Source organism: Dasypus novemcinctus, chromosome 26 (genome assembly GCF_030445035.2).
Source record: "Dasypus novemcinctus isolate mDasNov1 chromosome 26, mDasNov1.1.hap2, whole genome shotgun sequence".
Classification (NCBI taxonomy): Eukaryota; Metazoa; Chordata; class Mammalia; order Cingulata; family Dasypodidae; genus Dasypus; species Dasypus novemcinctus.
This window is the reverse complement of record NC_080698.1, coordinates 51,387,822-51,411,216: the sequence shown is the minus strand read 5'-3', so window position 1 is coordinate 51,411,216 and position 23,395 is coordinate 51,387,822. Positions and strand designations below refer to the sequence as shown.

General features: G+C 67.2%; 2 protein-coding genes across 10 annotated transcripts in view; both read left to right on the top strand.

The window, feature by feature from the left end:
• The window catches only part of LOC105745078 (uncharacterized), a 35,727-nt gene extending 33,313 nt beyond the window's left edge, over nt 1-2,414 (top strand). For 3 of the 8 annotated variants that reach the window (XR_001117940.3, XR_001117939.3, XR_011647562.1), the window contains 2 exons: nt 197-400; nt 1,429-2,414. The gene's annotated coding sequence lies outside the window, so the exon portion shown is untranslated. Of the gene's footprint in view, nt 1-7; nt 401-819; nt 957-1,428 lie in introns of all 8 variants that reach the window. The other 5 variants (XR_009183676.1, XR_009183675.2, XR_011647563.1 and 2 more) reach the window with 3 other exon arrangements.
• A 4,894-nt stretch (nt 2,415-7,308) lies between these two features.
• The window catches only part of PLXND1 (plexin D1), a 49,304-nt gene continuing 33,217 nt past the window's right edge, over nt 7,309-23,395 (top strand). The window contains exons 1-2 of one of the 2 annotated variants that reach the window (XM_058288857.2): nt 7,309-8,600; nt 22,698-22,874. In XM_058288857.2, the coding sequence (XP_058144840.1) occupies nt 7,353-8,600; nt 22,698-22,874 (1,425 nt within the window). In that variant the 5' untranslated portion in view covers nt 7,309-7,352. The remainder of the gene's footprint in view (nt 8,601-22,697; nt 22,875-23,395) is intronic. The other variant, XM_071212231.1, reaches the window with a different exon arrangement.

Below are 23,395 nucleotides of genomic sequence, written 5' to 3'. Positions count from 1 at the left end.
TCTTTAGGAGGCACCAGGATCCGAACCCAGGACCTCTGCTGTGGGAGGGAGGCGCCTGGTCACTTGAGCCACGTCCGTCCACTCCCTGCTGCTGTGTCTCTCATTCTGGTTTTCCTCCCCCACGGCTCTTCTTGTATCATCTTGTTGTGTCGGCTTGCCGTGCCTGCCTGTTGCGTCAGCCTGCTGTCTCCTTTAGGAGGCCCCGGGATCTGAACCAGCGACCGCCCGCGTGGCAGCACAGCCGCCCGAGCCACAGCCGCCACCCCCCAGGGGAATCTAGTCATCCACGCCGCTGACGGAGCTTTTGCCACAGGCCAGGTGCTGGCTGACTGTTCCTCAGGGATTCTCTGTTTATCCTCACAGCCTGGAGAGGGCAGGGACTCTCCTACCCATCTCACAGGTGAGGAAACTGAGGCCCAGCGGGGTGAAGGGACACGCTGCGGGTCACACAGGAAGCGGAAAGGCTAGGACTTGAACCAGGGCCCGGGCCCCGCCTTCCCCCTCACTGGGACCCACCCCTGGAGCAGAGGGAGCAGCCAGACCTGGGTGGAAAGCACAGCTCTGCCCCCTGCAGCGCGGTGGCCCCGGCCAAGCTGCGTCCCCTCTGGGTCTCGGTCTCCCGCCTCTGTAACGGGTCTCACGGCCCCCCCGGCCTCCTGAAGAGGGCTGGCGCTCTGTGAGAGCCCAGGGCCTCGTGGGCACTTGAGGAAGATTGTAGAGCTTGGGGCCCCCCCCTTCTGAGAAGCCTTGCCTGTCCCGAGCCTGGCTAGCTGACGGCTCCCTCTGTAACCCCTGCCCCCTTCTGCTGTCCTGGCGTAGTCCCTGCTGTGTCCGCAGGGCGGACAGTAGGTGTCCGGCATCCGCCAAGATGGACGTGACCAGGTGCCCTGGGTGTGAACCCAGCACCGTTGCCCAGCCTCACTCTCTGAGCCTCAGTTGACTCATCCATCAAATGGGTACGCATCATGGATGGTTTTTTATGAGGATCAGGTGGGAAAGCTCTCGCACACAGTAGGCGCTCAGCCGACACGAGCTCCGGGCCCCTCGGCTCTATCAGTCCCCGCCAGCTTGCAGCTCCAGGCATCTGGGACGCCTTCCGCTGGCGCGGGAGCCTGCCGAGCGGCCGCCGCCCGGCGTGGCAGTGGCTGGGGAATGTGGGGGGGGCCCCGAGCAGCCCTGCCCCTCCACGGCTGCTGCGGGACAGAAGGCTCAGTGTGGAGCTGCCCGGGGTCCTTTCAGCGCCCCAGACCCATGACGGGGGCGTCTGAGAATGCCGCCTATTATCCCCCTCACAGAGCACAAAGGGGCGGCGCGGGGGGCTCGCGGGCCCGGCGCCCGGGGTGGGCGCGCGGGGGCAAGGACGCGGCCCGAGCCGGAGGGGGCGCCTCTGGCGCGCAGGAATGAGAGCCATTTCCTCCGGCCCCACAGGGACACGAAGACGGAGAGAAGTGACCGACCGAGGGAGCTCCCCGCCCCCAGGCCTGAGCCCCAGAACCGGACCTGGACGGCTGCAGTGCCCTTGCCCCGGGGACCAGCAGCCGGCGAGGCAGAAGAGGGGACAACCAAGGGTTCTGGGCCGGGGGGAGGGGAGCACGAATTCTGAAGGGGGGCAAGCCCCATCTCGAGCTTCCCATGGCACCTGCGGCGAGGGGCCCGGTGCGGACACACTGATGGAGCGCGCGTGCCGGCCGCGCCCATCGCTGTCATTTAAGCCCTGCTGGGCGCTGTGAGTGTCTTTGCTGGAGGGTCACTCCACCCCTCCTGGCCTGCACGAGTGGGAGGTGGCAGCAGTGACAGGTGCTCAAGGGTGGAGGAGGCAAGAGAGGTGGCAGGATTCACCTCGGGTCAGCAGTTTGCTGTGTGGCCTTGGGTTGGTCTTTAGGCCCTCTCTGAGTCTCAATATTCCTATGTATGGAAAAGGGGAAGGAATAATCCCATGGGCCTTGCAGGACCTTTTGGGGGGTTAATAAACGATGGGAGCTCAAGCTTCAAAGCCCTAAAGGGCCTGACAATGGCAGCGCCTCCGAGAACAATACTTGGGCTCTGGGCTGGGAGAGGGTGTGTCAAGGTGGCTATGGTGTCCGGCTGTCCAGACCACCACTGGCCTGGATGCTGCCGTGAAGGTGTTCCGTAGACGCTGACATTGACCGTCAGTGGGCTTTAAGGAAAGGAGATCGCCTCAACCGTGCGTGGACGCCATCCCATCAGCCGAAAGCCCCGGGAGCTGAGAGCGGGACGTCAAAGGAAGAAGCAGTAGCTCTGCCTCAAGGGGACACCAGCTCCCCTTGAGTGTCCCCCGCCGGCCTTCCCTCGAGGTGTCGGTGGTGAGACTGCAGCGCCCACTCCTGCGGATTTCAGGCTTGCCAGCCCCACAATCTCATCAGCCAATTCCTTAAAGTCAATTAGTCAATCAATCAATTTGTCCATTGTCTATCCATCCACATCCACATATACCCTATTGGTCAGTTTCTCTGGAGAACACTGACTGGTTCAGGGGACAAATGAGCAACTGGAGAAGCCCGCATCACGGCCGCTCAGGGGCCCTGGGGGCGGGATCCCCGCGCGGTGGCTAGCAGCATGTCGGGCACTTGCGTGGGCTTTTTAAAAGTTATTTTTAATTAATTTCTTTTTGTTATGGTGACATACGTATATAACCTAAAATTTGCCATTTTAACTCTTTATAAGTGTACAATTCAGTGGCACTGATTACACCCACAGTGCTGTACAACCATCACCACTCTCTGTTTCCAGAACTTTCCCATCACCCCAGACAGAAACTGGACCCACTGAGCAAGCTCTCCCCACCCCCCACCCCCCCACTGATAACCTCCAGTCCGTCCGTCTCCGTGAATTTCCTCCCGGTGAGATCACGCGGCACTGTCCCTCGTGTCTGGCCTCACCCAGCAGGATGTCCCCAAGTCCCCCACGTGGCGGCACGGCTCGGCACGTCGCTCCCGTTTGGGGCTGAATGGCCAGGTGCCGTCCACGGCAGCCCCGCCAGGTGGCCCATACTCCCCTTTCCAGATGAGAAAACTAGGGCGCAGAGACAGGCGATGCCCCCGGCCCACAGGCGGTGGCTGGGGCTGGAACCAGACCTGGCGCTCAGATCTCTAGACCCCAAAGCAGAGGGGCGGGGGGCACGGCGGCGCAGGGCAGGGCTGGGTGCCGGTGGGCTGCGCAGTGAAGGGCCCGCGCCCCAGCTCTCAGGGGGGCCGATACAGCCCCTGAGGGCTGCTCCCAGGAGGAAACGCGAGGGGGCTCTGGGGGCCCCTGGTAAGCCACAGCTGACCGCTCCGGCCGCCGTCTAGGCCCAGGGCCGCGGGTGCTGAACGGTCCCAGAGGGTTCTGTTTCCAGCATCTTCCCGTCGTCGCCAAGGCGGAGCTCGGAGGGGTCAGCGTGTCACAGCGCTTCCTGCAGGGAAAGCGTCCTCCGAGGCCGGGGCCGGGGGCCGAGAGGGCAGGCGCCCCTCTCCCAGCGCGGTCCCGGCCTCACTGTTATTTTTTCCAATTGAAGAAGAAAAACATTTCCTCCTCGCAGCTCTGCCCTGGACAGCCAGAGCCGAGGGCGGGCGGGGGGGCTCGGCGGGGCGGGCGGGAGCCTTCTCCGGGGCAGCCCAGATGGACCCCGGGCCCCGGCAAAGGCCGCCCCTGCTCGAAGCACCGCGTCCTGGCGTCGGAGCAGGTCCCTTCCCAAGCCTCAGTCGTTCTAGGGCCACCCGACTGTTGTCTGACTTCATATTTCTCTTTAAATTAACGCACTTTAAAGAAAATTTTAATAAGTGCATTTATCAAGGAAACTTTCCATCATGGCCATACATGGAAAACCGGTACCATTGCCAAAACCAGAAAGTAACTTCAGATATGAAGAAAACGAGGGGTGTACGTAAATTCTAGAATGCTGATGTCAATAGCACTGAGCGTGAGGCATCTCTCTATTAAAAACAGATAATAGCAGGTTTTAAGGAGGCGTTAGGGACGCAGTGGGCCCAGACTGAGAGCTTGTCCTTGATGTAATCAGGAGCCTTGGACTACACATGAAAAGGCCCGAATCGCCCCTTGAGTCAGGGTTAGCAGGTGCTGGGTTAATCTGGGTTAGTTGATTCAGTTACCGCCGGTCCCCCCTCACCCCTGTCCCCAGCCCCATCTCCCTGGGAACCGTTCATCTCTCTCTGCTTCTCTTTAAAATCTCTCCTGGGAAGACGCCCCATCCCGTTTCAGTAAGACCAGTGAAGACATGAATTCATTCCTTTGTTCATTCGTTCATCTGGCCAATAGTTACCTGCACCTCCTCTGCCTGTGAGGCCTGCAGGGAGGCTGCCACCCACGGCCCGCCCTGCCGGGGAGCAGAGGGGAGAGAGCCCAGGGTCTAGACACGGAGCTGGGTTCGAATCCTCCCCTTGCTAGTTCCCCTCCGTGATGGTTTCCCCATCTGTGAAACGGGTTTGACGACCCCAAGCCCTGCGAGCTGGCCGTGAGGACGGCATGAAACCACGTAGGAACGTGATGGACGAAGGACTCAGCTCTTGGTGGACAGGGGCTGCCGGCTGCCACGGGGCCCAGGGCAGGAGGCGGGGTCCCAGTCTTGTGAGCCCCCGACCCCCCGCCTACCACCAGGATGGACCGCTCCTCACCACAGGGGGACAGGAAGCGGGGCTGGCCACGGGCGGGTGTGGGTGGCACCGCGCCCGCTGCTTCCCCTCCTCCCCGGGTCCCACACCCCCCACGGGGAGGTTTGCTATGACTGGCCCCCTTCTCCAGATGAGGACACAGACACTCAGAGAGGGTGACTGCTGTGCCCACGGCCACACAGCTCTCCCACCTTGGCCTGCTTGAGGACACTCAGCCCCTGGCCTGGCCCCCACGCCCGCGGCCCTGGGGGCTCCCGAGGCCGGTTCTCAGGCTGGGCAGGGCTGTGATGTCCCCGTGCCCACATCCGTCCCATGTGGGCTCAGCAGCCACCACGGGCAGCATTATCCCCGAGGCTCAGTGGGGGGAGCTGCAGGACGGCAAGATGAGCCTGAGACGGGAAGGAAGGAGGGAAGGGAGGGGTGAGAGAAGGAGGGAGAGAGGGGTGGGGGGGGGGGAAGAGAGGGAGCAGACGGGGAGAGAGACACCCAGAGACACAGCTACACAGAGAGACAGCGTGGAAAGCAGGGCAGGGAAGAGGGACAAGGAGGGGTGGGGCGGAGAGGGGGAGAGAGACACACAGGGAGGAGCAAGAAGGCAAAACTGCAGTGGGCGTGGAGGGGGAGGAAGAAAGGATAGAGAAAGACCAGGGAAGGAGACAGACAGATGGACTGATACTGGGGGGCTGCAGGGGTGGGGGGTCTCTGAGGAGGGGCGGGCTGGGGGTGCACTGAGGCAGCCCCCTGCACCCCTGCTCGGCCCCCTAATTCCCCCCACAGTTGGCACAACAGGCGCCCTCCCCGGAGAGGGAGGCGGGGACGTTGGTCCTATCGGGCCATCCCCTGTGCGGTCTTGAGCCGGGCGGACGGGAGGATGGGGCGCCGGGAGGGGGCCTCGGGCTTCCTGCAGCTCGCTGCCCCCCGCCGTGCAAGCAGTGGCCGGCCAGAGGACAAAGGGGCGGGGAGAAGGCTGGCGCAGGGCCGGCACTGGTGGCAGGAAGGCCAGGGTGCCGGGGAGGGGAAGCGGGGGCTGCAGGCCTTTCCTGCCCGCCCCGCGGGGCACAGGGAAGCCCCTGCCCTTCCTTCCTGGCTGGCGGGGAAGACGGGCCTTTTGGAGCAGGTGAGGCCGGCCGCTGCCAGGCTCCATGCGGTGGCCTGGGGTCCCTGGGGGCTCCCGTTCTGAGAGACCAGAGCCGGCCTGGCGGCAGGGAGCGCGTACTTCGGGCAGACTCTGGCCTTCAAACATTCTTGGAAGCTGTGCGGCTCCGAACAGTCCCTTCACCTCTCGGGGCCTCAGTTTCCCTATCTGTAAAATGGGGATCATAATAGCACCGACCCCAGAGCGGGGCTGTGAGGACCAAGTAGCCAAATACTCGAGCAGCGCTGGCTCGGGAGCTGGCACCACACACCCGGCACCCTTCCGGGGCTCACAGCCTCGGGGAGCCAGCTCTCCTGGCTACCTGCTCCCTACAGACGGAAGCGGAAGCAAGGAGAAGGCCCAGGGTCAACTCAGGTGTGCCCGATCTTCCGCTAAGCCTCGAGGCGGTCTAGATCCTTTGTGTCACCCTTCCCGAGTCCCAAACAAAGGGGAAGCGCCCAGCCAAGGGGCACTGGTGGGGGGGACAGCTGCTGGCAGGGCTGGTCAGGAGGCCTCCTGGGGTGACTTCCCACCCCCGGGACCAAGGCCCGGCCCAGGGTGTTGGCTCCATCTGGCCCCAGCCTGGCACGTGCCTCAAGTATCTGCCATCTCAGTGTTTCCCTCATTTATATCTGATAGACGAGGACCCGCCCCTCCGTCCCTGCCACTCGCAAAACTCCTTTTATGGGGCTGGGGCTTGGGGGGGGGGCGATCCTGGGGTCTGAGTACCTGGTACCCCTTGCCCAGCTGGCCCAGGGGGAGTCCCCGGCCCCGGGGCCTGGGGCTGGACAGTGGCCCGTGAAGGGGAGAAATGCCAAGTGTGAGAGGGGGCGAGGGCCGGGGAGGAGCTGCGGCTCAGGGCGGGAGAGGGACGAGGAGGGACGGGCGAGGGGGGGGCGGACGGCCAGGCAGCGAGGGGGAAGGGGGCGGGAGGAGCAACGAGAGGGCGAGGGGTGGGCAGGAGAAGGGAGCCGGAGCGCGGGCGAGTGCGGGGAGAGAGACACCGAGTCCGAGAGGAAGACTCGGGAAAAGCACACGCCCGGGCCTTGGCGGGGAGGGGCGCAGAGACCCACAAACGCGCGGAGACAGCGAGTGAGCGGGAGAGCGCGCGCCAGAGACGGGCAGAGAGAGGACAACGAGGGGAGGACCACGAGAGGGGGACGGCGTGAGCAGCCCGAGCGGGCCGGGCCGAGCGGCCGAGAGCGAGGAAGGGGCGGGCGGGGCGGGGCGGAGGCCGCGCCGGGGGGTCCCGGAGGGCGCGGGGGCGGGGCGGGGCGCGCGGTGGGCGCGGGACGCGGCAGGGGCGGCGCGGGGCGCGGCCGGGCGGGGCGCGGCGGGGGCGGGGCGCGGGGGCGTGCCCACCCTCCCCCCCCCCCGGACCCCGCCCCCCGGACCCGCCCCCGGGCGGCGGCGGCGGCGGCGCGGCAGAGCCGGGCCGGGGCGCGGGGGGCCGGGGGCGGCTGGCGCGGGCAGGAAGCGCCTGGCGGCCCGGGCCCGCCCCCCGCCTCGCGCCGCCCGCGGGCTCCCGGCTCCCGGCCGCGCCCGCCCCATGCACTCGCCGCGCCGCCGGGCCGCCCGCGCACGCCCGCATGGCTCGTCGCGCCCGGGCCGGGGCCCCGCGCCCGCCGCTGCCGCCGCTGCTGCTGCTGCTCCTGGGGGCGGCGCGCGCGGGCGCCCTGGAGGTCCAGCGGCGCTTCCCGTCGCCCACGGCCACCAACAACTTCGCCCTGGACGGCGCGGCGGGCACCGTGTACCTGGCGGCCGTCAACCGCCTCTACCAGCTGTCGGGCGCCAACCTGAGCCTGGAGGCCGAGGCGGCCGTGGGGCCGGTGGCCGATAGCCCGCTGTGCCACGCGCCGCAGCTGCCGCAGGCCTCGTGCGAGCACCCGCGGCGCCTCACCGACAACTACAACAAGATCCTGCAGCTGGACGCGCGCCAGGGCCTGGTGCTGGCCTGCGGCTCCATCTACCAGGGCCTGTGCCAGCTGCGGCGCCGCGGCAACATCTCGGCGGTGGCCGTGCGCTTCCCGCCCGCCGCGGCGCCCGCCGAGCCCGTCGCCGTGTTCCCCAGCATGCTGAACGTGGCCGCCAACCACCCCAACGCGTCCACCGTGGGGCTGGTGCTGCCGCCCGCCGCGGGCGCGCGGGGCAGCCGGCTGCTCGTGGGCGCCACGTACACGGGCTACGGCAGCGCCTTCTTCCCGCGCAACCGCAGCCTGGAGGACCACCGCTTCGAGAACACGCCCGAGATCGCCATCCGCTCGCTGGACGCGCGCGGCGACCTGGCCAGGCTCTTCACCTTCGACCTCAACCCGTCGGACGACAACGTCCTCAAGATCAAGCAGGGCGCCAAGGAGCAGCACAGGCTGGGCTTCGTGCGCGCCTTCCTGCACCCGCCGGGCGCGCCGCCCTACGCCTACCTGGCGCTCAACAGCGAGGCGCGCGCCGGCGACAAGGACAGCCAGGCCCGGAGCCTGCTGGCGCGCATCTGCCTGCCCCGCGGCGCCGGCGGCGACGCCAAGAAGCTCACCGAGTCCTACGTCCAGCTGGGCCTGCAGTGCGCGGGCGGCGCGGGCCGCGGCGAGCTCTACAGCCGCCTGGTGTCCGTCTTCCCCGCGCGCGACCTGCTCTTCGCCGTCTTCGAGCGGCCGCCGGGGACGCCCGCGGCCCGCGCCGCCCCCGCCGCGCTCTGCGCCTTCCGCTTCGCCGACGTGCGGGCGGCCATCCGCGCCGCGCGCACCGCCTGCTTCGTGGAGCCCGCGCCCGACGTGGTGGCCGTGCTCGACAGCGTGGTGCAGGGCACGGGGCCCGCCTGCGAGCGCAAGCGCAACATCCAGGTACGCGCGGGGCGCGGGCCGGGGGCGCGGGCGGGGAGCCGGGCGGGGGGTGCGCCCGCGGGCCGCAGGTGCGAAGCGTGGCGGGAGCCACAGGTGTCCGCCGAGCCGGCCCCCTGCTGCGCACGCGGCCCAGGTGTGCGCGCGCGGGTGCCCGAGTGGGAGCGCGGGGTTCTAGGTGCGCGGGCCTAGGTGTGCCAGGGAGGGCTTTTCAGACGAGTGGATGGGACCAAGGTGAGCACGCAGCTCAGGTGTGCGTGGACGTCCCAAGTGCGTGCTGAGCGTGCAACTGCACGCCCGAACAGAGGTGTGTGTTGGGACGGCTGTGTGAGTCCCCTCTGGAGCATCACTGAGGAGTGGGTGTGGCAAGTGTGCAAGGACCCACACAAGTGTGCACAGGGGCGGGCAAGGCGGGGCGACAGGGTGTGTGCCACAGACTTGTGTGTCGGTGGTCTGGAGCCTGCCAGAGAGCGGGGCAGGCAGGTGGGTGTGCGGTGGGACCTGAGGGCCAGAGGCTGCAGGTGTTTGGGGACCAGCAGGTACTCTGGGGGGGTCATGTGGTTGGCAAACAGGTGTGCGGCGGAGGTCAGTTATTCACTCCTTCCACAAATATCTCCTGAGCACCCAGTATGTACCAGGCATGGGGGGGAGTAACCAGTAATAACCAACAATAGGCTCACCCCTGTTTTACAGATGAAGAACCAGGGGGCTCAGAGAGGTTAAGTAACTAGTTCAAGATCACACAGCCAAGAAACAGAAGAGGGACTTGAACCCAGGCTGTCTGCCCTCGGGATCTATGCTCTTATCACCGAGCCTTTGCTGCCCTACAGAGTTCAGAGTGTTTTTGGGGAGTCCCAGGTGGCTGAGGTGGGCAGGTGGGGGCAGGAGCGTGGAGGGCGACGAGCAGGTGCAGCTGTAGGGTGTGGGAGAGGGCTGTGGGGCTCAGGGACCGAGGAGGGGCGGTGTGGGGGGGCCACAAGCTGGAGAGTGGGGCCCAAGGGCCTGAGGCTGGACTGGGCAGCGGCGGGGGGGGGGCCAAGTCGGGGATGGCAGTGTGACCTTGGGGACGTGACGGGTGCGGGAGGGAAGTCAGGGCTTCCGGGAAGGATGGTTCAGCCTGGCCGTCGCGCTCAAGCAGGCCCCCCCGGAAGGGCCGCCTCCCCCGCGGGCGCTGGGGACAGGCCGTCCTGGTCTCCATTTTCCTCCTTCGAGGGAAGGAGGCTCAGAAATGCCACCCGGACCTCACCCGGTGCCTTTTCCACCCTCCCCGTCCAGGTCTGAGTCTGGGACGCCCGTTTCGCCCCAGGCCTCCCCACTGCTCCAGGAAGCCGCAGCCCTTCTCCGGGACCCTCAGGTGGCGGCAGGCGTCTCCAGAGGCCCACTGTGCCCCCGTGGGCGTCCCCAGCGCTGGCGCTCTGAGCAAACGCAGATTCCTTCTCCCGCACCGCGCTCCCCCCGCTGCCCACCGCCAGCGGCCGCCCTGGAGATAAAGGTCGCCGTGGGCGAGCTGGGCAGCCTGGCTCGGGGACAGATCTGCCCGCTGTGGGCACCAGGGTCAGGGCTGGCCGCTCCGGCGGGCCAGGCTTTCCAAGTGCCACCCCGCCCTGGCGGGACGCCCACCGTGCTGAGCCCGGAACCCTGTCCTTCCCTCCGGAGAGCAGCCCGGGCGCTCGGGGCTGGGGGGGGGGTGGGTGGAGGGGCGGTCCTCGGGGGCCAGGGCCGCGGCCCGAGCCTTTGGTGGGAGTCGATCGATGATTCCTCGGCCGGCCCCAGTCTGCCCTCCCTTTCTGGCAGGAACGGTCCTGGTTCCCACGGCCCCATGTCCCGATGTCCCCATGTCCCCAGCCACGCCTAGTCCCATGAGTCACCCTCCTGAGGGGGCGGGGCCCTTCCAGGACATGGTCCCAGGGACGGAGAGGCTCGGGGGTGCTCTCCCAGGGCCCCTGTGTCCGCCGTGCTCCTCCCCCCTTCACCATGGCCGACTGTGGGCCCTCGGCCAGTGTCCCCTGGCAGGATCTCCCAGGTGCGGCACAGCTGGGCCAGGTGATCGATAGCCACACCCCAGGCTGTTGTCGCCTCCCCAGTTACAGACTAAGAACTTGGACTTGGCCTGGGTTCAAATCCTGCTTTTCTGTCCTTTCCTAGCTGCGTGACCTTAGGCAAGTAACTTAACCTCTCTGAGCCACATCCATTAAGTGGGGGAATCACAAAAACAATCCTTATCTCAAGGGCAAAATGAATGACTTAATGTGAAGCACTTAGCATCTGCCACATAGGAAGCACCCGGTTGTCATCATTATTTTCCCACATATCTGGGTTCGGTCCTCAGAGCACACAGTGACCTAATTTGGCTTATTCTGGGGCAGTAAAGATGCCACCTCTGAGCCTCAGATGGGGACCTCGGTCAGCACTAAGCCCTACTATGTGCCCAGCCCTCACCTGTGCCCCGCAGGGCCAGTGGTGAGCCCGACTCGCCTCGTTTCTGCCCTCGTGGCCTGTGGGTGAGCGGGGGACAAGCAGGCACCCAAGCAGCTACCACTCAGGGTGATTGGTGCCCAGGGAAGGGTGTCAGGGCTTCCCCGGGGAGGTGACATTGAAGCCGAGGGGGAAAGACGAGCAGGAGCCTGCAGGGAGGCTGGCAGGAGAAGAGGAAAGGCACCCAGGACAGGGAACAGCCTGTGCGAAGGCCTGGAGGCAGAGTGGGGCGGCCCAAGGCACCCCGGAGAAGGTCGGTGTGGCTGGGGGCGCGGGACGGAGAGGGACAGGCTGTGGGTGCTAGTGGGGCATGCTGGGGTCTGGACTTTGTCCTGGGGGCGTGGGGAGCCACGGAGGGCTTTAGCCAGAGGAGGGACGTGGTCGAGCGAGCGCCTCAGCTTCCTCCGCTGTAGAATGGGAATGATACGAGCAGCGCGTCCCTTGCAGGATTGTTTTGGGGATTCGGTGAGACAATAGCGAGCGCCTGGCATGCGTGCGGGTGACTCCTAGGATTATTTTGTTTGTGCCCAGGTGGCGGCTGGGAAGGCAGGTGGCGGGGAGGCAGGGAGGCTGGGGCCACCTTCCAGGCAAGGGCCGCCCTCATTCCTTTGCGAGGATTCCTTCGCCCTTCCTGCCGGCCCAGCCGGGTGGGGGGTGCTGGGTGGGTGGTGGGTGCTGGGCGCAGCCGTGGGGACGGCGGGCCGGGCCTGGTCCGAGCGGCGGCGGAGGGAGGTGGTGGGTGCGCTGGGCCGAGGTCCCGGCCCCGGGGGGCACCTGGCAGGGGGCGGGGAGGCCGGGCCAGCGCCGGGCGGGGGCGGGAGGCCGTGTCCCCGGGAAGGGGCGACGTGCTCGGGGGTTCTTGCCTTGCCGTCTCCCCCTGGCACCAGGGCGGTCTGGGTGGCGGTGGGCGGGGGGCCGGGTGTCCCCGCTCTCCGCCCGTTGGTGGGGGACAGCTGGCCTCAGACGAGGCAGCTCGGGCAGGCTCCTCCCGCCCCAGCCTTTGGGGTCCCTCACCGGCCCCTGGGGCCTGCCAGGGACCCCGCAGCGGCCGGCGGGGGGCTTCCCGGGCCCGGCGGGTTTGCCCACCGCTTTCCGCCGTGAAGCCAGCGAGGTGGGCGCCTCCCGCCCCTCTGCACCCGGGCACCCGGCCGCGGGGGCGTGAGGTCAGGGCAGAGTCGCCCGGCTGCCCCGAGGCCCTGGAGGCCCGGGCGTCCCCAGCTGTGCCCCTGACTGTTTGGGGGCATATTTGGAGGCTGTTGAAATAGCTTGAGAGGGAAACTGAGGGAGGCGGTCGCTCTCCTTTGAGAGTGGCTTGGACCCCTTGCTTCAAATCCCAGCCTGTCGGAGGCGAAGGGGAATTGGGACGGTGTCACGTTATCAGCGGGGGAAACTGAGGCACAGACGGGGCGAGCTGCGTCTAACTCCCTTCCCCGGACCTTTTCCTTCAGCCTTTGAGTGACCATATGTGTGTGTGATGAAAAAGAAAGGCGACAGGCGCGCGTCAACGCTGCCTTTTCAAGGTGTCTTTTTTTAGTAAAGGTGGAGGCAAAGCCTCGCAGGCAGTTTTAAGCTGGCATGTGGTGGGTGGCGGCGCACAGTCAAGAAGGCGGCTTCTAACCAATTTAAGGGCTGAAATGCCTGGTGGGGGCGGAGGGAGAGTGAGCTTCCAAGATGGGCTTCACGTTTTGGCTTGGTGGAAGGAAGGGTTTGGTAGTGAGCTCCCCGTGGCTGGGAGTGCAAGCAGAGACACCTGGCAGGGCAGTCGGAGACAGGATTTGGGCAGCTTGGCCAAGGCCGTCTAGCCTGGAGAGGCAGACAAGAGGCGGTGGGAACGGGAAGCGGCTCACACCCCTCCCAGCCTGCGAATCAGCAGCTTCCAGCTCCTCGGTACCGGAAGTCCCATTCTCCTGCCCCCAAGCTGTGTGACCTGGGCAGAGTCCCTTACCCTCTCTGGGCCTCATACCTTCTCATTGGAAAACAGGGCGAGTGCCTCCCTCTGAAGAGGTGGGTGGATTAACATCTCGCACGCAGTGCCCAGGAAGTGGCGGGGGGAGATGTTATTACCCGGAGGGAGAAAATACCCCAGGGAAAAGTGTGCTAAGTGTGTGGAACAGCCAGGCAGGGGCGCCGAGAGGAGGGCAGGCCCTGCAGGGGGAGCAGGGAGTGGCTGAGGGGAGAGGCGAGGCTGTGCCTGGGGCCGGCGCCACCCAAGAAAGCTGGAGGACAGAGGCTGAGGGGCAGGGAGTGAGTCTCGGAGGGAGGGCGGCGCCGAGGGTGCCGGGGCTGGGGGGGACACGACCCGGGGAGGTGCGGGCCGCGGGGATGCCCCAGGGTGGGCGCCCCCCTGGGCGGCCTGACAACCACCCGGCCCTCGGTTCCCAGCCTGCCTTGTGCCCACCTCTCCCCATGCAGCTGCATGTTCAAGCCACAGCCACCCTGTCACCCCCAGGTCACAGACGGGGACACCGAGGTCCAGGGGGCGAGGCGCCGGCCAGGCCGCTCGGCGGTCAGGGGCAGTGGGCGCCGTCTACGCCCGGGGACCCGGCTGCTGCGTCCTGCAGGTCCCCCCCGGAGCCACGGAGGTCCAGGGGGTGCTCCTCGTCCCCCCGCCGTGGCACGGCGCCACCATGCAGGCCCCCTGGAAAGCTCCCAGCCCGGGAGGGGGCCCCGGCCCTGTGGGTGAGCGCGTGGGGGGTGGCGACCGAGTGGGTGGTTGACGGACCCCTTTCAGCGCTGACCTGGGGGTCCTGACCCACTCCTGCCGCCGTGCTGCCCGCTAGCGGTCAGGGCCTGGGAGGCTGGGCGGCCGCCGCCTCCCCTCCGGGTGCCACCTTGCCACCCGGGGCTGCGCTGCTCCTGGAGAATTGACTGGTGGGCGCTCTGCCAAGCTGTTTACACACAGTAGCCCTTCCCAAGAGATGTGCGCCATCCCCAGCCTACAGGAGGGGAAACGGAGGCCCAGAGAGGTTAAGTGACTTGCCTGAGCTCACACAGCAGGTCGGGGATGAAGTGGGAGCCAGAGCCTGTGCTGGTCCTCTTCGCTTCCGGTCTGTCCTGACTGCAGGGCGTGTGAACCCCAGGGGCCCTCGAGGTCCCAGTGGGAAAGGGTGAGTGGACCCATTTTATGGATGGAGAAACTGAGACCCTGGGAAGCCCTGCTGCCAGCGGGGCCTCCGCGTGGAGCAGGGGGTGCTTCCTGGGGGGACTTGCCAGGCGGTGGCTCGTGGCAGGGTGTGGGGGCAGCTCCCCAGCCTGTGGCTCTCCATTGTCACCCGCCAGAGCCCAGCGTCTCCTCAGCCGCTTCTCCTGCCACTCCCGGCTCCTGGTGGAGTGTGGGGGCACAGGAGGGGCTTCGGCTTTGTGACATGCAGGCGCCCCACAAAGAGATGACTCAGACCTGCCCGCGCCCCCCAGCAGTGCCCTCAAACAGCCAGGGAAGTCAGGACAACACACCTGCTGTACCCAGGGCCGTACGCTGACCACTCCCATCTGAGGAAATCCAGGATGGCTTCTTGGAGGAAGGGACATTTGAGTAGGACTTTAATAAATGGGAGAAAGCTTCGTGGGGGTGGGAGGTAGGCATTCCAGGCAGAAAAAACACCAGGGGCAAAGGCCCAGAGAGAGATGTGATTTAAAAACAGAAAAAGGCCCAGAGATGGGTAGCAGGCAGGCCCAGCGCTGCAGAGCGTGCTGGAGCTGGAATCCACCGGGTGGCGAGCGCAGGCCCGGGATCTGGGCGCTGTCCTGCGCGCAGTGGGGAGGCAGCGAAGGCGTCTGGGGAGGAGAGCGGCCTGGCCAGACCTGGTTCTAGAAGGGTCTCTGTGGCTGCCGGTCCCTGGTTGGTGCCGCCAGGTGCTGGCGGGAGCGGGAGGCAGAGGCTCCTGCCCGGGACCCGCCGTGGCTGCACCAGGTGATTCCAGAGGCCTCTGCACTCCGGCTACGCTGGTGTGGGGATTGCCATGGAAACCAGCCGGTCCCCGCGTGGGGACAGGCCCAGAAAGTCTCCCGGCACGAGCCACGTGTCTGTGGAGCCCGGCTGCCCCCCGAGCGCAGATGCGTTCCTTCCAGAGCCCGGCTGTGGGCCGGGGCCGAGCCGGCGTCCAGCAGCTGGGCCCCGCGCCGTCCCCTGCCCGGGTCGTGCCTCCGGGATCTGCCCGAGCCGGGGGGGCCCTCCCCGCACGAGCCAGCCTCCCGTGGCCCGAAACACGATAAATCAAGCGCCGGAGCGGGCAGGAAGCGGCAGCTCCATTACGAGGCCGCGAGCCCCAGGGGCCTCAGGCTCGGAGCACTTTATGCTCTGATCGGTAAGTAATGGGGGGGCAGTGGGCGGGGCCTGGGGTGGAAGCCAGGCCCGGGCCAGGAGCTCAAGGGGGGCAGGCGTTCCCTGCCCCCGGCCCTGCATGGGCCTCTGCCCACCGTCGCGTCTGTGGCTCCTCAGGTTGACTGAGAAGTGACCTTCTCCGTCATGGGCCTCAGTTTCCCCAGCTCCCAACCTAGGGCCGTTTGAGCTCGAGGTCGCTGAATTCCCAGCAGCTTTGGGTGGCACCTGGCAGAGCAGCGGGCGGCAGGACCAGGACTCTGGAGCTAGCCTGTCTGGATCTGAGCCTCAGATCTGGTGCTTCTGGCTGTGTGACCCTGGGCAAGTCACCTGACCTCTCTGTGCCTTGGATTCCTTTGCTGTAAAGTCGCATCAAGTCGTTAGGCTGTGGTGAGAGTTAAATGAGGTCACACGGGCAGGCGACCCAGCGGTGCTGGCGATAGGACTGTTACTATAAAGCCGTTCTGCCCAGCCCGGGGTGGGTCTCTGAGCTGAGCCGTGGACAGCTAGAGAGAAGGATCTGCCGTGGTCACAGCCCTGTCCCCAGCACCTGGGGCCTGGCCCAGAAGCATTTGCCGGGGGCCTCGAGCCAGCCCCGCCTTCCCAGCTGCGCCCACCGGCAGCTGCGCGGATGGCTCTGCCACCAAGTGAGCGGGCCTCCTGGGCCAGCAGGCAGCGAGGCCAGCAGCCCGGGGCGGCAGAAGGCTCCGGGGACAGGCCACCGCGGGCGTCCCCAGCCAGAGAAGGAGGATGAAGCGGCTGCGGGGGGAGGAGAGGCTGCAGCGCCCGCCCCCTCTCGGGCCGGCGGGAGGCGGGCAGGACTTTCCACGGGGCCCGCAGCATCGCCCGGCCCAGCCCACGCCGCGCTCCCCGGGGAGCCTCGGAGGAGGGCTGGAAGTGGGGCCGGGCCGGAACGAGAAGCAGCTTCGAGAAGGGGGAGCTGGGCTCCGGGGGCGGGGGGCGCATCCAGCTAAGCAAACCCTGGTGCCTGCATCGGCGGCCGGCGCTCCCGGGGGGGCCCGCGCGGGGTGGCCCCAGCACCCCGGCCCGGCCTCGGACGCTGGCCCCCGCTCTCGGCCCGAGCCCCTGCCCGGCAGCCCGCGGAGCTCCCCGGGCGCGTCAGTTCAGCGCCGTGGGGTGCCGGGTGCTTCGCAGCCTCCCCACTGGGTGGGTGCCGTTGTGGCCCCCACTTCACAGGTGAGGAGACTGAGGCTGTAAGAGGAGCATGTGACCAGGATGCGCGCCCCCGGGCGGCCGTGAGGTCACGCTGTGCGCGGTGCCCGCACAGAAGGGGCCCCCGCTCCGGCCGGCCTGTGACCTCAGGTTAGGGCTGTCCTTTCTGTCGTGCCCGGCAGGGTGGGCGGGTGTCCCTGTCCAGCCGTGTGGTTTCACTTACGCGACCTGGACGGCTCGCCTGGGCCTTCCAGGTGGTGCCCAGGTCGCTTGGGCGAGCTCAGCACCCTGCGGTGGCAGTGACCCACCTCCCGGGGAAACTGAGGCAGACCTTCCCAAAGCTCTGGAAGGCTCTGCCTCGCTGCTGTGTCCATTGCCATTTGTCCATTGCTCCCGCCCAGTCCAGACAGCCAGGGGCCGCGGGAATTGCCACGGGCCACACTCGGAGTCCTGCAGAAGCCTCTGCGCCGCCCTGTGCCTCAGTTTCCCCAAAGCGCCCCTCCAGGCTGTTTTTCCTCTCCAGCTCAGGGCCCCTCTCCCTGACCGTTGTTCCCTGGCCCAGCCGGCCGCCCTCTTCCGCCCCCGGCCCCTCCAGGGAGCGAGCATCTTGGTCACTCCCTGGGAGGGCTGGTATTTCCTCTCGGCCGTCGCAGGCACCTTCCTCCCCGGCACGGGGCTGTCGGCAGAGGCCCCCAGACCCAGTCCACGGCTGCGCGCAGTAGGCCCGTGGCGCTTCCCGTGCCTGCTGGTCGGCGGCGGCGGTGCCAGCGCGGGAGCCACGCTGTCCCGAGGCTGCAGCCGGGGAGCGCGTGGGATCCCAGCCTGGCCTGTGCTGTGCCCGGAGCAGCCCAGGGGAGCCCGTACCCGAGAGCGGGGGGCGCAGGGGCACGCGGCTACGGGGGGGCCTGGCTCTGTGGGGCGTGACGGCCCGGGAGGGGTCAGTGCCCCTTTCTTCTCGCTGTGGCTTTTGGGGCCCCCCCGCGGTCTGTGCCTGCCGGAGCCCCTGCGTGGGCCCTGCCTGGTCCCGCTTCGCGCCCCCTCCTCTTAGGGCCTCCCGAGCTCCCTGCTGATGGCCGCAGGGCCTGCCGGTCACTCAGGCCTTCAGCCCGAGGCTGGGACACGCGTGGGGCAGGGCCAGGTTGAGCGGGGCCTTGAGGTGCCAGGAGCAAAGCTTGGGCACGGGGGAGCCATTGCAGGCTGTCGAGTTGTGGAGGGAACTTGATCTGCTTTGCAGGCTTTTTTTTTAATTCTGGAAGAAATGGATAGGAAGCCTGCTAGGATGGCACAGCGCTCCTGTGCCCGTGGCCAGCACCTTGCTTTACCAAGCGCCCTTGTCAGAACTCAGACCTGCCCTGGAGCGTCGTCATTAACTCCAGACTCGGTTCCACCAATGTCCCTTTTCTGTTCCAGGGTCCCGCATTGCTGTCCGTTTTAAGGGCTGTCTTTGGCTGCCGGGAAGGGTGAATCCGAGAGGGCTCAGCTTGGGGGTTTTGGGGCTCCAGGCAGCCCGGCCCCCAGCCGACTGGGTATTTAACAGCTGCCCACGGTCTGCGTTCAGTACCCCAAAACCCAGCAGCACTGGCTTCCCCAGGCTCACTGCTGATAACGCTCGAGAGCGCCGGGCAGGAAGGTGCCCGCGTGCCAGGCACAGAGCCCCAGCGGCCGGTGGGGCCCCAGCCCGACGGAACCACCGAGTCTCGAAACCTGCCTGGGTGCCCACCGGCAACCCCTCCTCCCAGAGCCGCCCGCGGTGGGACTGAGGTTTCGCGGGGCCCGCGGGCAGGAGACGGGCCCGAGAAGCCGGCTCGCCGCGCGCTCCCTCCAAGTGGCTTCCTGGAGAGAGAGGCAACGCGGTCGTAGGCAGGAGTGAAACCAGCGTGTCAGAATTGCCACGGGCGCGGGGGCCGAGCTGAGCTGCAGCCGGCTGGAGAGGAGGGGGCACCTGCCGCAGCACCTGCCCTCGAGAGGAGCTGGGAGCCGTGGCTGCTCATCCCATCCTAGAGAGGGGTAAACCGAGGTCCTTAGAGGAGCCTGAACTAGCAGCCAGGTGTTGCCCGGGCCTGGACACCTGCCTCCCTGATGTTGCCACTAGCACCGTAGGCCCTTGGTTGACCCATAATCCACCCCCGCCCCACCCCCACCCCCGTTCCCCAGCACCGGTGAGACTGATTTGTTCTCAGTTTCTACTTGGAAAGGAAGCAGGTGAATGTAGTCCTTCACACTTTAGTCAAAATTAGTTTCCTCTCTTTCATGACTGCTCGCCCCGTAGTCTGCCCTGGAGAAGCCGAGACGTATGCTACAGTGATAAATCTGGAAGTGGCCACCAGCCCGGCGCCTTCCCAGAGGAGGGGAGGTTTCGAGCCACATCTTGGAGGATGATAGAAACTTGCGGCCTGGGCCCGTCTGGCGGAGGGGACAGCGTGGGTCAAGGGGAGGAGGAGGGCAGGGCCAGGGGAAGCGCGAGTAGCTTGCCCGGCTCAGAGGTATGGGAGGGATATTGGCTGCTGAAGGAACAACATTTACGAAGGTTCGGTGCAGCCGCTTTTGAGGAAGTGCAGAGAGTGGCGCGGTCAGGGGAGAGGGAGGGTCCCCGGACGGCGGTGCCACCTCAGGCCTGAACACTTGGTGGGAGCCAGATCACGGAGGCCCCGCGTGCCGGGCTGGGGGGCTGGCATCTCCCCCGGGACAGTCGGGTGCCAGGGGAGGCTGTGCGCCAGCGACGGACGAGCCGGCTTTGGCGTCCACGGCGCCATCCCCGTGGATGGGAGAGGACGGAACGGGGCCCAGCGGGGCTGCCGTGAGAGCCCGCCCTCCCCGCGCCGGGCGCTTGCGTTTTGAAAGAGCCACGCGGAAGGAGCCTCGAAGGAAGGGCGGGCCGAGGCCGGGTGGTGTTTTGGGCCTGCGGAGCTAAGCGCCCCTGGAGACCAAGTTCAGCCCAGGCTGTGCGCTCGGCTGCCCTGTCCCCCAGCCCGCCGCCCCCTTCCCAGCCGCAGCCCCGCCCCCGGCCGGGGGGCGTCTCCCGCCTGCCTGGGCAGACACTTGTCCAGCTTGTCCAGCTTCCGATTTTGATCCCCCCCACCCCCTCCCCGGCATTTGGGGAGTCAGCTTCCCCCTTAGAGCATGGATGATTCAGAGCAGCCAATGGCTTACTTCTCCTTTAATTTTTTTTTTTTTAATTTTATTTTTAGGATAAGGAAAAAAAAAAGTTGGGGGAAAGGCTTCTTAGAAAATTCCTTTGGTGCAGAATTAATGGCTTGTGAACGACAGGGCAGGCGACCGAGGCCCGATTCCCAGCATGCCCCCCTTCCCTTCTGCGGCTCTGGCCCACAAATCACCCCGCGCTGGGTGCGTGGTCTGGCTTTTCCCAGGACCCCCAACCTGATGGGGTCCCCTCCCCTTCCCCCCACCGCAGGGCCCAGGGCCGAAACCCCACAGGTGTCACCTGGGGCCTCCTTTGGAGACTCCCCACCTTCCTTCCGCCCTTTCAGGGCCGGCCTTCCCAGAGCCCTGGAGGAAGGTCATGCCCCCCCCCCCGGGGGAGGCTGTACAACTTTAATTTTAAAGCAGGTTGTTTTGGGGAGCGGTTGTGGCCCGGCGGTTGAGCGCCTGCTTCCCAAGTACGAGGTCCTGGGTTCAATCCCCGGAACTTCCTAAAAAAGTAAGTAAATAAAACAAGCTGTTTTTTAACGAAGCAGGAATCCCTACCAAGTGAAGAGAAGTCACGCAGCCCCCAGGAAAAGCGGCTCCCACACCCGAGCGCTTCCTCTCCTGCCCGCTCTCGGGGGGGGGGGCCCTCCTCGCCTCTTCCCTGCAGCTGCAGGGTTGCCGAGCCCTCCCAGGGGGCCTGCGCATGGGAGGGGCAGCTGGGGAGAGGCCCAGCACCCACTTCCCACGGCCGTGTCCCAGGTGGGGACACACAGGCTGGGGTCAGGCGGGTGGGGCCTGAAGCCGAAGGGCGAGACGCGGCCGGGTCCGCCGTGATCTGGGAACGGGCCTCCAGGCAGCGGGAACGGCCAGGGCCAGGGCCCTGAGGCAGAGCAGGGGGCCAGGGTGGCCGGAGTGGAGGGGACGGAGCCGGACGGTCACTGGGGCCCGATGGGGCAGGACGCCCTGCAGGATTCGGGGTTTATTCTGAGCCCCGTGGAAGCCACCGGAGGGTCTTAAGCAGGGGAGACCTGCTTTGCATTTTCACAACACTCGCTCGGCCACCCTGTTTGGGGACAGTGGACGTGTCGGGGGCAAGAGTGGACGCAGACGGAGGGAGGGCCTGGGAGCTGTGTCCGTGAGGGGATGGCCGCCCGCAGGCGGTCAGCGGCGTTGGGCTAGAAACTTCCGAGACAGGCACGATTTGCTCCCGGGTCCGCTTTCTAATATCAGCACCGATCATACCCGAGACAGACAGAGTGGCAGCGGGCATGTGCCCGGCACCCCCCGTGGACCGTGCACGGCGCGGGCGCCGTGGGAGTCCCTCCTCCCAGCCCCTGGGCGGGGACCCCAGGAGATGCACCCATTTTACACTTCAGTAAACTGAGGCTCGGAGAAGCGACGGGTCTGCGGGGTCGCCTGCGGCCGTTCCGCTGAAGAGCGTGGACTCGAGGTGTGGGCCCGGGGTCCCCCCCCGGGCTCTGGGCTGGGCCCCCCGAGGTTCCCACCGGGAAGCAGGCCCCAGGCTGGAAGCTGGCGCCCTCCCCACCCAGGCCAGTGCACCCGCTCGCCACTGTCTCCCTTCCACGGCAGCTCGTCGTTCCCGAGCGCAGGCCGGGCAGGCTCAGCTTCCCTGGCGTAGGCGCCCCCGGGCAGACGCCAAAAAAAGTCCTCTAAAGCCACGCGCAAGGCCTGGCGCCGGGCCTCCTGGTGACCCCCCGGGTTCCGGCTCAGGGCCTCGGCACCCGGGTCCTGGCATCCGCAGGGGAGAGCCAGGGCCTCCAGAGCCTGCGCCGGGCTCAGTCCCCGCGGCCTGATTTGCAACTGGGTGAGCCTCAGTTTCCCCATCTCCAGGATGGCCTCGTAGGGCAGCCGGGGGCTTCCGGGAGCTGCTGCAGCCCGGGAAATGCCGCCGTCGTCAGGCTTACTACCGTGACGATTGCTTTGTTGTGTACGTGCTGATTTTTTACCAAACGGCCCGTGGCATCCTGCGGCTCTTCTGCGCGGATCCGCGGCGTCCCTGGGGGGCAGGTGGCCGACCGGGACGATGGCCGGCATCTCCGTGCTCAGCCCCTGGCGGGCCCGCGGTCCCCCTGCCCTCTCCGCTCTCGGAAGCGCTCCCGACGCCTGCCGCTTCGTGGATTTGGAGTTACTTTCTCAGAGGTGCTCCCTGGAGGCCTCTTTCACCTACGAGGTGATGATGGGTGTCTTGGGCGAGTCGCGTAAGGAGCTTTTGAAAAGCCCAGCGAGACCCTGGAAGAGGCAGGGGAAGGCACGAGCAAGCCCGGCGGCCTGCGGGGGGCTGAGGCGGCCACGCAGCGCCGAGGCCCGAGCCGGCTGTCCCCCCCGCGAAGTGGGCGCAGCTTCAGGGGCCCGGGCGGCGCGGACTGGGCCCTCGGACCATCCTGCCCCTCTCCACTGGCTGGGGGGCCTTGGGCCAGGCCCTGCCCCCTGCCAGCCTCAGTGTACCCATCCGTGGAGGCTCAGCCCGGGGTCGGGCGAGCTGCTGGGGCTCGCGGGGGTGGGGGGCGGTCAGGACAAGGAAGGAGCCCCGTGGCCGCGGCGGAGACCCAGCGCCGGCCAGGCCTGTGGAGAACCCAGCCGAGGGGCCGGAGAGCCCTGGGGGCAGTGGTGGGTAAGTTGAGGCAGGTGATGCCCATTCTCTGCCTGGCTTTGCCCGGCGGGGGGTGTGCAGAGCTCGCCCGGCCTGACCTGCCGGCCGCTTACGAGTGCCCGCCTGGCCCCGGCCCCGCGCCAGCCTCCTGCCCCCCTCGCGGCCGCTCCCGTCCGCTACTCCCTTAGACGTCATCCCCTTGACCGAAACCAAGTCACGGCGGGGGCGCGGGGGGCGCGTTCGGGCCTCGGCCCAGAGCCGGGGGTGTAAGTTGGATCCAGCGCTTCCAGGGCTCCGGCGCCGAGGCCCGTCCCGCGGGCTGGCGGGGGCCCAGGAAGGTTCGGGAGCCGGGGCTGACCGGCCGGTTCCCTTGCAGCTGCAGCCGGAGCAGCTGGACTGCGGCGCCGCCCACCTGCAGCACCCGCTGTCCGTCCTGCAGCCCCTGAGGGCCACACCCATGTTCCGAGCCCCGGGCCTCACCTCCGTGGCCGTGGCCAGCGTGCACAACTACACGGTGGTCTTCCTGGGGACCGTCAACGGGCGCCTCCTCAAGGTAGGGACGGGGGGTGGGTGGGGGGAACCTGGGGGAAGTGGGGAGGGGAGCCTGGGTGGGGGAGGGGAGCTGGGGGGGTGGAGCCTGGGCGGGGGAAGGGGTGCCGGGGGGAGGGGGGGAGCCTGGGTGGTGGAGGTGGGAGCCTGGGGGGAGGGGGGAACCTGGAGGAGGGGGGAGCCTGGAGGGGAGCCTGGGCGGGGGAGGGGTGCCGGTGGGGAGGGGTGAGCCCGGGGGGGTAGGTCCCACCAGGTCAGTCTCCACACGTCGTCTCCTCTGTCTTCTCCTGTTTGCCTAGTACTTTACAGTTTACAAAGCATTTTTCCCATCTGGTTTTTCCCCCGTGAAAAACCACTCTGTCTCCTGGCCTCAGTTTCCCCACCCACGAAGGGCCGTGAGCCCTGCCCCTCGAGGCAGCTGTGGGGCTCTGACAGGGCCGGCCACGGCCTGGCAAGGGGGGTTCTCACTCCCATCCCCTCCCCAAGCCCACCCAGCACCCCGGAGATAGGGCCCCGCGGCTGGGT